General features: G+C 46.7%; 1 protein-coding gene across 5 annotated transcripts in view; it reads right to left on the bottom strand.

Annotated features, from left to right (window-relative positions):
* Positions 1 to 13,068, bottom strand: part of RABL6 (RAB, member RAS oncogene family like 6) — a 99,960-nt gene that overhangs the window by 69,368 nt on the left and 17,524 nt on the right. For 3 of the 5 annotated variants that reach the window (XM_027829875.3, XM_043530130.1, XM_037879458.2), the window contains exon 2: positions 12,523 to 12,657. The exons of 1 other annotated variant lie outside the window; for it this stretch is intronic. In XM_027829875.3, the coding sequence (XP_027685676.2) occupies positions 12,523 to 12,657 (135 nt within the window). Of the gene's footprint in view, positions 1 to 12,522; positions 12,658 to 13,068 lie in introns of those variants that run through there. One more of the 5 variants, XM_037879460.2, reaches the window with a different exon arrangement.

The following is a 13,068-nucleotide window of genomic DNA, read 5'->3' as shown; positions in this document are numbered from 1 at the left end:
AGGGGGTTGGACTAGTTGACCTTCTGAGCTCCCTTCCAACCCTGATCTTCCATGATTTTATGATTGCGTCTCATCTTTGGCTAAGGGCTAGTCTACACTTGCAATGCTAAAGCGCTGCCAGAGCAGCGCTTTAACGTGGCTTGTATAGTCACAGCAGAGCACTGGGAGAGAGCTCCCCCTGCGCTCTAAAAAAAAAAAAACAACAACAAAAAAAGACACCATCTCCACGAGAGGCGTAGCCACCAGCGCTGGTGCACTGTTTACACGGGCGCTTTACAGCGCTGAAACTTGCTGCACTCAGGAGGGTGTTTTTCCATACCCCTGAGAGAGAAAGTTGCAGCGCTGTAAACTGCCAGTGTAGACAAGCCTTAAGTCTGGTTTTGCAAAGCAACTCCTGCTCTGCATCCAATTTTCTAGCTTGACTGATTACGGCACAAGGTGATCAAGTGACGTGCCCGAAGCCAGAGTGCCACAGGCCTTGCTGGACTAAACACCATGATCTTCTGAGTACTGAGCCTTTTGGTTCAGCCAGCTAGACAACACAGCCCTTTGTCTCTATCGCAGGACGTTTCTCAAGTCATCCATTCATAAGGCCAGATTTTGCCACTCTTGCTCATCCTGAGTAGAATCTTACTCCACAAATAGTTCCACTAAAATCAACAGGCTGCTTGCAGAGTACTACTCACTGTGGCTACATCTACACTACGCACCACTTTCGGCAGCTGGTAAGGTATTCAGCTATATGCCTCCATGAAAAACAAGCTATGCCCATTCTGCAGTGTGTAGCTACACGTCAATGAAAGGTTTTGGAAGGGGAGGGGAGGCAGTGGGGAAAGGCTCCCCCCGCCAGAGCTTTTCCCTATTGCTGGAGTCCTTGCAGGGAAATAACCTTGCAGACACAAAACAAATGTAGACTGTACATACAGTACTGCCTTCTTGAACCTGCAGACAGAGCTAGTATAGCTAAGCAGCACGAGAGTGAAATTAATGACACTGATCAGGTTTACTACCAGAGCCTGGGTCTGGATACAATTGTGTCAATTTTACACTCCTGCAGAAAGCTGTGGAGACAGTGGAGTGATTCAGAGAAAGACAACACACCAGACTTGCAGACAGTTAGGAGGAACATAGCAATTAAGTCAATCTAAAGGGATAAATCAATTAACAGCAGGATACCAAGGGAGGAGAAATCTCTTTGCGGGGGAGGGATAGCTCAGTGGTTTGATGCATTGGCCTGCTAAACCCAGGGTTGTGAGTTCAATCCTTGAGGGGGCCATTTAGGGATCGGGGGCAAAAATTGGGGACTGGTCCTGCTTTGAGCAGGGGTTGGACTAGATGACCTCCTGAGGTCCCTTCCAACCTTGATATTCTATGATTCTAGCACAAATCTGTCTCCAAACACACACTTACAGTAGCCAGAAGGCTGAGAAGAGAGGCAGAGTAATAGAAACACCCTCTTCCCCATGCAGCAGCCAAGATACTTTGCGGAGAGGTAAAGTCAGTGAGACCCTCCACCCTCTTAACATGCAAGAGGCTGGGGGAGGGAGGTGGAGGAGGAGAAGAGGAGAGAGGAAGCTCCTCTTCCCTTCCAGCAGCTAGAGGGAATTGGGGCCTTAGAAGCCATCGAGAGAGAATAGCATGGCATATAGAAGCAAGAGGGAAATGGGTAAGTATTTGCGATACAAGTGATCCAAGGGAAAATGATTTTCATAAGTACTTACTGGGTTAAATAAAACAAGGAGTCCTTGTGGCACTTTAGAGACTAACAAATTTATTTGGCCATAAGATTTCGTGGGCTAGAACCCACTTCATCAGATGTAAGAAGTAAAAGATACAGGAGCAGGTATAAATACATGAAAGATTGTGGGTTGCTTTACCAAGTATTAGGTCAGTCTAATGACGTGAATTAATTAACAGCAGGATACCAAGGGAGGAGAAATCTCTTTTGAAGTGGTAAGAGTGGCCCATTGCAGACAGTTGACAAGAAGATGTGAGTAACAGTAAGGAGAAATTAATATTGGGGAAATTAAGTTTGTTCTAATGACCCAACCACTCCCAGTCTTTATTCAGGCCTAATCTGGTGGTATCTAGTTTGCAAGCTAATTCCAGTTCTGCAGCTTCATGTTGGAGTCTGTTTTTGAAGTTTTTTTGTTGAAGAATTGCCACTTTGAGGTCTGTGATTGAGTGACCAGAGAGACTGAAGTATTCTCCTACTGGTTTTTGAATGTTATGATTCCTGATTCAGATTTGTCCATTTATTCTTTTTGTAGAGACTGTCTGGTTTGGCCAATGTACATGGCAGAGGGGCATTGCTGGCACATGATGATGTCCCTTGAATAGATATGTGGATAGAGTTGGCACTGAGGTTTGTAGCAGAGTTTGGACCCTGGGTTGGTGGGTTTGTTGTGGTGTGTAGTTGCTGGTGAGTATTTGCTTCAGGTTGGGGGGCTGTCTGTAAGCAAGGACTGGCCTGTCTCCCAAGGTCTGTGAGAGTGAGGAGTCATCCTTCAGGATAGGTTGAAGATCCTTGATAATGCACTGGAGAGGTTTTAGCTGGGGGCTGTAGGTGATGGCTAGCCGTGTTCTGTTACTTTCTTTGTTGGGCCTGTCCTGTAGTAGGTGACTTCTGGGTACCCTTCTGGCTCTGTCAATTTGTTTCTTCACTTCACCAGGTGGGTATTGCAGTTCTACAGAATCTTTATCAAGCGTTCTTAAGTGTTTGTCTCTGTCTGAGGGATCAGAGCAAATGCGGGTGTATCTTAGAGCTTGGCTGTAGACAATGGATCGTGTGATGTGGTCTGGATGAAAGCTGGAGGCATGTAGGTAAGTATAGCAGTCCATAGTTTTTCCGTATAGGGTGGTGTTTATGTGACCATCGCTTATTAGCACTGTAGCGTCTACGAAGTGGACCGGTCCAGGCTGAGGTTGATGGTAGGGTGGAAATCATTGAAATCTTGGTAGAATTCAACTTGGGACACCATCGTAAGACCTAACCACATCAGCTACACCATTCGGGGCTTGTTCACCTGCATATCTACCAATGTGATATATGCCATCATGTGCCAGCAATGCCCCTCTGCCATATACATTGATCAAACTGGACAGTCTCTACGTAAAAGAATAAATGGATACAAATCAGACGTCAAGAATTATAACAGCCAAAAACCAGTCTGAGAACACTTCAATCTCTTTGGTCACTCGATTACAGACCTCAAAGCGGCAATTCAACAAAAAACTTCAAAAACAGACTCCAACATGAAGCTGCAGAACTGGAATTAATTTGCAAACTAGATACCACCAGATTAGGCCTGAATAAAGACTGGGAGCGGTTGGGTCATTACAAAACCTAAACTTAATTCCCCCCCCCCCCCATACCAATTTCTCCCTACTGTTACTCACACCTTCTTGTCAACTGTCTGTAATAGGCCACTCTCTTACCACTTCAAAAGAGATTTTTCCTCCCTTGGTATCCTGCTGTTAATTGATTTATCCCATTAGATTGACTTAACACTTGGTAAAGCAACCCACATCCTTTCATGTATTTATATTTGCTCCTGTATCTTTTACTTCTTACATCTGATGAAGTGGGTTCTAGCCCATGAAAGCTTATGCCCAAATAAATTGGTTAGTCTCTAAGGTGCCACAAGGACGCCTCGTTTTTTGATACAGACTAACACAGCTACCACTGAAACTCAGTTAAATGTTATTTTCCTATGCTAAAAATGAACAGTAGTTATACCAATTGTTATACTCAACACACAGTCTAGTTTTTAATTAGCCACTGCATTCTTGACTATATCATGAATATACAAGCAGATGATTAGCTCTTAGTGCTGCTCGGTTAGCCTTTATGACATAGAAGCCATTATGGGCAGCATTCCACCTCAGTTGCTTCTGAAGGCAAGTATCTACACCAGGAGAGTTACAGCACCGCTCAGAGAGAACTGAAGGGGAACCGCTGTTGTGCGTTCACACTATCAGCTGCCTGAGCAATAGGACTTGCAGCACTTAGTGGTATTCGGAGCACTGCACTCTGGGCAGCTGTCCCACAGAGCACCTCTTTCTCTTCTGCCGCTAAGACATGGGAAGGCAGAGAGGGTCACGGGGCATCCTGGGTCCTGTCCCAGTGCCCCATGATGCACTGCTTCGCATCCCAGAAATCCCTGTGCTTCAATCAATTTAGCTCCAAATTTCAACGGTTTCTGTACTGCGCGCCCTGCCTCCTCGGGCCGCAGGAATAGATCCCGAACTGTTGACCAGGATGCTGCTCGCTCCGACCAACACGTCACGAGTGGCCGTGGAGTTATTCCTTAAACTACAAAGGTAAGAGCAGTGAGACATTGATCTCCCCGTGCATAGTAGCTACAACACAAGATTGCCTGTGGCATTCACGGAGGTGCTGACCACAGAGGAATGCCGCTTTTGGGCTCGGAAAACAAGCACTAGGTGGTGGGATCACATCGTGATGCACGTCTGGGATGACGAGCAGTGGCTGCAGAACTTTCGCATGAGGAAATCCACATTCGTGGGACTGTGTGATGAGCTCGCCCCAGCCCTGCGGTGCAAGGACAGGAGAATGAGAGCTTCCCTGTCGTTGGAGAAGCACGTGGCGATTGCACTGTGAAAGCTGGCTACTCCAGACTGCTACCGATCAGTCACTAACCAATTCGGAGTGGGAAAGTCGACCGCTGGACTCGTATTGACGAAAGTCCGCAGGACCATTAATCGTATCCTGCTCCGAAAGACCGTGACTCCAGGCAAGGTACGTGACATTGTGGATGGCTTTTCACAAATGGCCTTCCCTAACTGTGGAGGGGCAACAGATGGCACCCATATTCCAGTTCTGGCACCAGACCACGTAGCCACCGAGTACATTAATCGCAAGGGGTATTTCTCAATGATTCTCCAGGCACTTGTGGATCACCGTGGGCATTTCACAGACATTAACTCAGGCTAGTCCGGAAAGGTGCAGGACGCAGGCATCTTTCAGAACACTGACCTGTTCAGGAAGCTGCAAGCAAGGACTTTCTTCCCAGACCAGAAGATCACCGAAGGGGAAGTCGAAATGCCCACTGTGATCCTGGGAGACCCTACCTACCCCTTAATGCCGTGGCTTATTAAGCCATACAGAGGGCAACATGACAGAAGCAAGGAGCGATTCAACAACAGGCTGAGCAAGTACAGAATAACTGTGGAGTGTGCTTTTGGCCGTTTAAAAGCCCGCTGGCACAGCCTCTGTGGGAAGCTGGACCTGGATGATGACAATATTCCTATACTTATAGCCATGTGCTGAACGCTCCATAATATTTGTGACGGGAAGGGTGAAAGCTTCACTCAGGACTGGACCGCAGAGGTTCAGCACCTGGAGGCTGAGTTTGAACAGCCAGAGACCAGGGCAAGTAGAGGGGCGCACTGTGGGGCCATAAGGATCAGAGATGCCTTGAGGCAGCAATCTGAAGCTAAAAGCCACTAATATTTTGTTGCTATGCTCAGGAGTGCAGTGCTTGTAATGCTGGCAGGTGATTGGTGCAGACGACGCTATATGGGAGTTTAACATAATTGTATGTTGCTTTGCAGGGCTCTTTTTGCTTTCAATTAATAGAATAAAGATTGCTTTCAAACCAACACAATTCTTTTATTAAAAAACAACAACCGGAGGAGAGTCAAACCAAAAAAAAAAAAAAAAACATCAGCAGCGAGGGGATTGCGGAAGGCAAGGTCCCAGGAAGAGGAGGGGTCCCGGGCTGGTTAAAAATTTTGTATGTCCAGGGATCATATCCAGCCTTCTCCTTTGGAGTACAATGTAGCTGGTACTGTACTTCAGCAGGGCCAAACTGCAGAGGGATGGGTGTTCAGTGCAGTGGGAGTCCGCAGTGCTGGACTGTGAGGGGGGGAGGAGTGGAATGCAGCAGGTAGAAATTGGAGCCAGGAGGTTGATAAGAGTGTTGGCAGTGTCTGGGGGGAGGATGAGAGAGTTTTGCGGCAGCGGCGGCAAGGGAGGTCAGGCACGGAGCTGCTCAGCTTGAAGAGCTAGTATCGCGTGGAGCATGTCCTCTTGGACCTCCATAACCTTTAAGAGCCGCTCCATGGCTTCATTCTGTCATGCTGCGTTCTCCTTTCGGTCCCTCTTCTCGCTGTCCCGCCACTCCTTCAATTCCTGTTGCTCAGCAGTGGAGTGCATCATAACATCACACAGAAAGTCCTCCTTAGTTCTTCTTGGCTGCTTTCTAATTCTGCACAGCCATTCCGCCGCCGATAACAAAGAGGGAGGCTGGTCTCCCAAGGTCATCTCCTTGAAGTTTAAACAACATTTTACAGAAGCAGTATTGTTTGCAACACAGACAACACTGATTCAGTGCTTTAAAACACAGCCGGTACTCACACACCTGTCACTAACTGGCTGACCCCAAGCAAGCACACATGAGTCACGAGACCCCAAAAAGGTAAGCAGCCACAGGGGAGGGTAAATCCCTCTTCCCGGACCCTGCTGTACACTGGGCATATGGCTCTTGGGGAAAGCCAGCACGGGGGGGGGGGGGGCTGATATCATTCCTATCCCCGCACTTTCCACAGGACGTGATCATTATGGAAGATATCTCGCTGCTGAGGGTCAGCAGGGAATCAAGGAGGGTCTTCTCAAAGACTGTGGATTCCGCCCTGGCCCCATGTGGCTCGCCTGTGTGCGGCAATGGTCTGCCGTCCCCCCATGTCGGAAACAAAGTAGCTCTGCCGAAGAACCTGCAGCAGCAGATTGCCCAGTATCTCCACGAGAGTTTCCAGGAGATCTGAGGGAGAGTCCTGTGAAGTGAAGGAGTCAATCAGCAGGCTGTTCCGCAGCTCAGACTTGGCAAGAGGTGGGAGACAAGCCTGCTTTCTGCAACCCTCCTTCCCCCAACAACTCACTTCAGTGATTCTCAAAATCAAATCCACTTAGCAAGGGCCTCCTTTCTTGTTTGCACTTCGCAAACATCCAACAGCTGTGCCTGGCTAGCCACCTCCAGGATAGAAGAGAGTTCCTGGCTGCATGCATCTCTGACCTCCGAGTCATCCTCTGCCTCTGCGTCCCCCCACCCTCCACATCCTCGTCCAAGATTTCCTCCTCCTGGCTTGGTCCACTATCAACTGGCATGCGAGCCACCAACGTATCCACAGTGGCCTTTGCAGTGAAGTTGGGGTTGCCGCCAGGTATCACATCCAGCTCTTTGTAGAGCCGGCAGCTCCGCGTGGGCACAGCACTGGAGTGGCAGTTTGCCTCCCGTGCCTTGTGGTAGGCATTCCACAGCTCCTTCACTTTGACCCAGTGCTGCAATGTGTCCCGGTCATGACCCCTTTCTGTCATGCTTCGTGAAGTCTGTCAGTAAATATCCTAATTCCTACGGCTGGAGCGCAGCTGGGACTGGACAGCCTCCTCTCCCCAAATGCTGATGAGGTCCAGCAGCTCGGCATTGCTCCAAGCGGGGGATCGCCTGGTGTGTGGAGCAGGACTGGCCACCTGGAAAGATGTGCTGAGACCACTGCACGCGTCACCGAGCAGACAGGAAGGGGACTTTCAAAATTCCCAAGGAATTTAAGGGGTGGGATGATAGTTGGTCACCTGAGGGCAGGGCAGTAGAGTTCAAACGGATGACCAGAGTGGTGAGAACAGGCATTGTGGGGCACCTCCCAGAGGCCAATCGCTGCTGTGTCTTCACTGGCACCACAACACAGTCGCCCCGGAGCAGAAAGCTCTACGCCGCTCATCAGGGTGTTTTTTTTACAATGCAACAACTGCACAGTTTCTGCGCACTCAGTGGCTTGGCAGTGCATACATCTCAGGAGTTACAGCGCAGAACGCTGCTTTACTGTGCAGAAACTTGCCAGTGTAGACAGGGCCTAAAGCTTAACAAATTCCACAGACAAGAGACCAATGGATCAGAGAAACAGTTTGGTTCATTCTCAGAAGAAAAAATCCACATCCCTCTAATAAAATTAATTCTTTGCCAGCAGTCTAAGATTTCAGAATAATCACAAAGAACAACTTAAGGATCTCAGAATAGTTGTTTGAAATTTAATTAGTCTTGGGAAATGGCTGACACGGTCTTCCTCAGGATCGTTATTCACACAGCATGAGTGTGGCACAGGCAAAAGAAATTGTAGACAGAAGAAGTTAGCCAGCAAGACAGTAATTACGTCTGGGCTGACTTCTCAAAATGCCCACGTCTTGTCTATCTTCAGTGGGAAGTTTTTCACAGCAGGAAACATCTCTTATTATGTTTGTTAAAAGCTGTGAGGTTTTTTTTTGTTTTTTGTTTTTTTTTTTTTACAGCACTGAGTAATTTTTAATAAGATCAGCAAGTGAAATTCTTTCCCATTAATTCTCTAAAAGTACAAAACAGTTATTTTCTTTAAAGTGAAACAAACTGACAGCAAGAGACAAAATGTCAGCTCTGTAATCTCTCAAGTGTCCGTCAGACTCCCCTCTCCCCACCGCATATTTCACCTTGAGAAAAGCCCTTCACCTTGCAATACATATGGCTGTCATTTCCAAACACCAAGTTCTGTTATAACAGAGCTTTACATTAACTTTGGCCTTACACAAAAATTGCCTTCAGTTATTGGATTCCCAGCAAAACCAGCCTGCTAAATGGGCTGCCTCTACACTAGAAAACATGGAACCTGGGATCCAACAAGTACAGATTCAATCCAATGTTTGGAAACAAACTGCTTGGCTTCCCTCTACTTACGGAGCACAGCTTTCAAATATTTTGGGCATGTAATTTGATCGCCTAATTAGTGCAAGTGCATGCACAAAGCAAGTAATTGGTGCTGTAAGTTGGGGTGGGGGGTTGTTTGTTTTTAAAATCAGACCTCAGTTTCCATTGCAGTATTTATGAATAGTATGTGCATTATCCCTTTTGCTTAGGGTAAAGGCTGGGGGGCCGGGGGGGGGCGGGAACCACCACACACTGTTTACCTAGAACATGAAAAAATATTGCTTCTACAGATGTAGCCACCATTTGGATGTTAATTGCCTTTAGGTTTGCCCACTACCATGGAAAAAGAATTTCCCCGTTTCTTATTTTGATCTCTTACAGCTCTGCTCGTAAAATGGTCTGGAGCATACTCCAAACTATTTTCGAAGTCTTTCTTGTACTCCACAATAAGACTGACAGTCCAAAAAACCAGAGAGAGGGAAGAGAGCTGAGTGACAGGTCTCTGCCTTACAAAAGGAAGTACCAGAAGAGCCTTTATGCACTGCAGAGGCTGCAAGACCAGGTCTAAGTTGCGCAGCCGAGTAAGTGCCTTATACCAGCTGATGCGAGACAAACAGAAAGAGGTGCTCCTAAAGTAAAGGTGCATAGGGTGTGACAGAGTCACAGGTCCGATGCTCTGCAACTTCTCTTTATGACGACAGACAAGACTCCCCTCAGGGCATGCTGTCCAGGGCAAGGAGCCCCCCCGCCCTCTGAGTCCCCAACAGCAGACTGCCCAGGTTCCAGCAACTTTTTCAAATCTTCTCTCATAGGTCATGTTTTCTAGACCTTTAATCATTTTTGTTGCTCTTCTCGACTTTCTCCAATTTGTCCACATCTTTCCTGAAATGTGGCACCCAGAACTGGACACGCTACTCCAGCTGAGGCCTAATCAGTGTGGAGTAGAGTGGAAGAATTACTTCTCGATGTCTTTCTTACAACACTCCTGCTAATACATCCCAGAATGACGTTCACTTCTTTTGCAACAGTGTCACACTGACTCATTTAGTTTGTGGTCCACTATGACCCCCAGATCCCTTTCTGTAGTACTCCTTCCTTGGCAGTCATTTCCTATTTTGTATGTGAACTGATTGTTCCTTCCTAAATAGATTGCATTTTGTGGCAAAGTACCTTGTTCGCCTCAGCAGGCCCAGTTCTTTTTAGCCTTGGAGACACAGGTTTGGGCAAGGCAGTCCTTCTGGGTGGCACAAGGTCAGGCTATACCTTTCCTCAGTCAGTCCCTTGTGCCTGTTTTCCTTTCCCTTCTGGGGAGGGAATGCAGCCTCCCTTCCTGGAAAGGTTCGGTGTCTTGCTGCTCCTAGCCTACTGGCAGCTTCCCTGCTTCTTTCACCCCCCCCCCCCCCCCCTTTCCTAACAGGGGAGGGTTTTAAAAGGTCTCAAGCAGTTGGAGTCAGCTGAACCTAATTGGTTCTCTAGCAATCCCTTTTCAGCTGAACCTTATTAACCTGTGGTTACCTCTCCTCAGTGGATAGGGAGGGGCCTTTTAACCTTCTGGGACTGATTACTACCCCCTGCTTTGTAGCTGTTTGTCCTGGGTTTACCACAATTTGTCCTTATTGAATTTCATCCTGTTTACTTCAGGCCATTTCTCCAGATAGGATTAAAATTCAAAACTAACTGCCAAAGCACTTGCAACCCCTCCCACTTGGTATTGTCCGCAAACTTTATAAGTGTACTCTCTATGCCAATATCTAAATCACTGATGAAGATATTGAACAGAACCGGACCCAGAACTGATCCCTGTGGGACCCCACTCATTATGCCCTTCCAGCATGACTGTGAACCACTGATAACTACTCCCTGGGAACTGTTTTACAACCAGTTATGCACTCACCTTATAGTAGCTCCATCTAGGTTGCATTTCCCTAGTTTATGAGAAGGTCATTCAAGACAGTAACAGTATCAAAAACTTTACTAAAGTAAAGACATATCCCATCTACCACTTCCCCCCGCATCCACAAGGCTTGTTAGCTTTCCTTGACAGGGTATCAGGTTGGTTTGACATGATTTGTTCTTGACAAATCCATGCTCACTGTTACTTATCACCTTATCTTCTAGATGTTTGCAAACTGATTGCTTAATTATTTGCTCCATTATCTTTCCAGGTACAGAAGTTAAGCTCACTGGTCTGTAATTCCCCAGGTTGTCCTTATTTCCCTTCTTATAGGTGCCATTTTCCAGTCGTCTGGAATCTCTCCCGTCTTCTATGACTATTCAAAGATAAATCACTAATGGCTCAGATATCTCCTCAGTCAGCTCCTTAAGTATTCTATGATGCATTTCATCATGCCCTGGTGACTTGAAGACATCTAACTTGTCTAAGTAATTTTTAACTTTGTTCTTTTCCTATTTTAGCCTCCAATCCTACCTCATTTTCACGGACATTCACTATGTTAGACGTCCAATCACCACCAACCTTTTTGGTGAAAGCCGAAACAAGTCATTAAGCACCTCTGCAATTTCCACATTCTGTTATTTTTCTTCCCGCACCCCATTGAGTAATGGCCCTATTCTGTCCTTGGTCTTCCTCTTGCTTCAAATGTATTTGTAGAATATTTTCTTATTACCCTTTGTCTCTAGCTTGTTTGATCTCGTCAGAGATGGGCACTGTTGGTCTGGTTGCAGACTGAGTCCAGGGACAGCTGCTGGAAAAGGACACCAGCTGAGGGTACTGAGATGGGCCCCAGATGGGTGACTGAGAAAGGCAGTGCCTCAGGGAAGAAGCCTTAGAGCTACAGCCCCATACCAGAGCCGAGAAAGAACTTGGACTACATATCCTGGAAGGGGGGACAGCACGGGCGGCTCAGCTAGCGGAGAGAACCAGCAGCCAAGGGGGTGCTTGCGAGAGGCATGCACCACCCTGATGTAAAACCAAAAGCAGGCTCACACCTAACCGAGAGAAAGGGGGCCCGTGAAATGACTGTTTGCAGGCACAATTGGCCAGAGAAAAGGGGGCACACATGGGAGGCGGGTGGGTGCTGACACCATTACAGGCATGCACCATGGCCCTGTTATCTCTTCCCCTAAGCCTACCCGCTTCTGCCTCCTATGATTGAGCTATGAAAGGGACTCCTAAAATAATCTGCTGCTGTTTTATGTATTTTCTGCATCAGCAACGTTCTGCCCACGCTGTAAAAATTCCAGTTCCTTTATGCTGCCATAGCAGGAAGAAGACTTCTACCCCATCTCTGCAACTCAAGCAAGTATCTTCGAGTATCATTGACAAGATGTAGTAATTCTGTTTTTCAATACTTCTTACTTGTATTAATATCTCTACATAAGATTATTAGAACTACAAGCATTTAAAAAATCTAATTCACTTTTCATCATTGTCCAGTATGGATTTACACTCCCAACTGCACAGTGAGACTAGACTGCTCATTTTCACCTGCTGGTACTAAATGCACTAACGCAGTACTCTTGTACTTCAGTATCCAGCCCTCTAGGGACACAGTTCAATATCATCTGTTTTCACTGAAACAGCAAAAAAATACAATGAACATTTCAATTCATATTCACGTTTTGTTAAATTTCTTCCTGTGATTTTTAACTACTGAGGACATCTGTTTAAATGGTTGGTAATGTAATTACTGAGTGAAAGGATTAAAAAACAGGATTATTTGAATAATCAAGTAAGAGTGATGGGGACCCATTTTAAATCCAAACTGGACAAAACCACAAGAGACAGCTGAGGCTACAGAGGAATTCCTGCCTCCAAAGCAAAGACTATTCCTTCCCCAGGCACCCTCCATTCCCTCTCCCTTCTTACTTTTATAGTTCCAGTGGATGCTGGTGACTTGGATCTCCTGAGTAGGAATATATTCTTCAACAAACTTCTTCCCCTGGAGTCGATGCCAGAGTGTGGTTTTCCCTGTGTTCCTGTCCCCTCGGATTACAATTTTCACTGGGAGTGGGGGGAGAAGAGCAAGTACAAAAATAAAGTTGATTAAAACAAATCTTGGGAATGCTTGGAAAACTTAATTTGACAGTGTTATTCTGATGTAATTAGATCTTTCATGTTACACATACATGGTATTTCATTACAAGGTATGAGCAACAGCCATTCAAATTCCTGCTTACTCAGCTGCCTAATTTAGCTCAGCAGGAAGAAACAACTTCAAGACGAAGCCACTTATCCTTACCCTTAGGGCCTTGCACAATTTCACTCTGTCTCTGCCCCCATTTTTGCCTAGTTCCCATCCTGCTGCCTTCCCCCCCTCACCACCCTGGGTAACCTTAACACCTGCTCAAGTTTCAAAAAGTTCTTCCACACTTACCTTTGAGCTTGCACCATCCTCCTCCTCCTCCCATGCCC

Source organism: Chelonia mydas, chromosome 16, assembly GCF_015237465.2.
Source record: "Chelonia mydas isolate rCheMyd1 chromosome 16, rCheMyd1.pri.v2, whole genome shotgun sequence".
NCBI lineage: Eukaryota > Metazoa > Chordata > Testudines > Cheloniidae > Chelonia > Chelonia mydas.
This window is presented reverse-complemented; position numbering and strand designations above follow the sequence as displayed.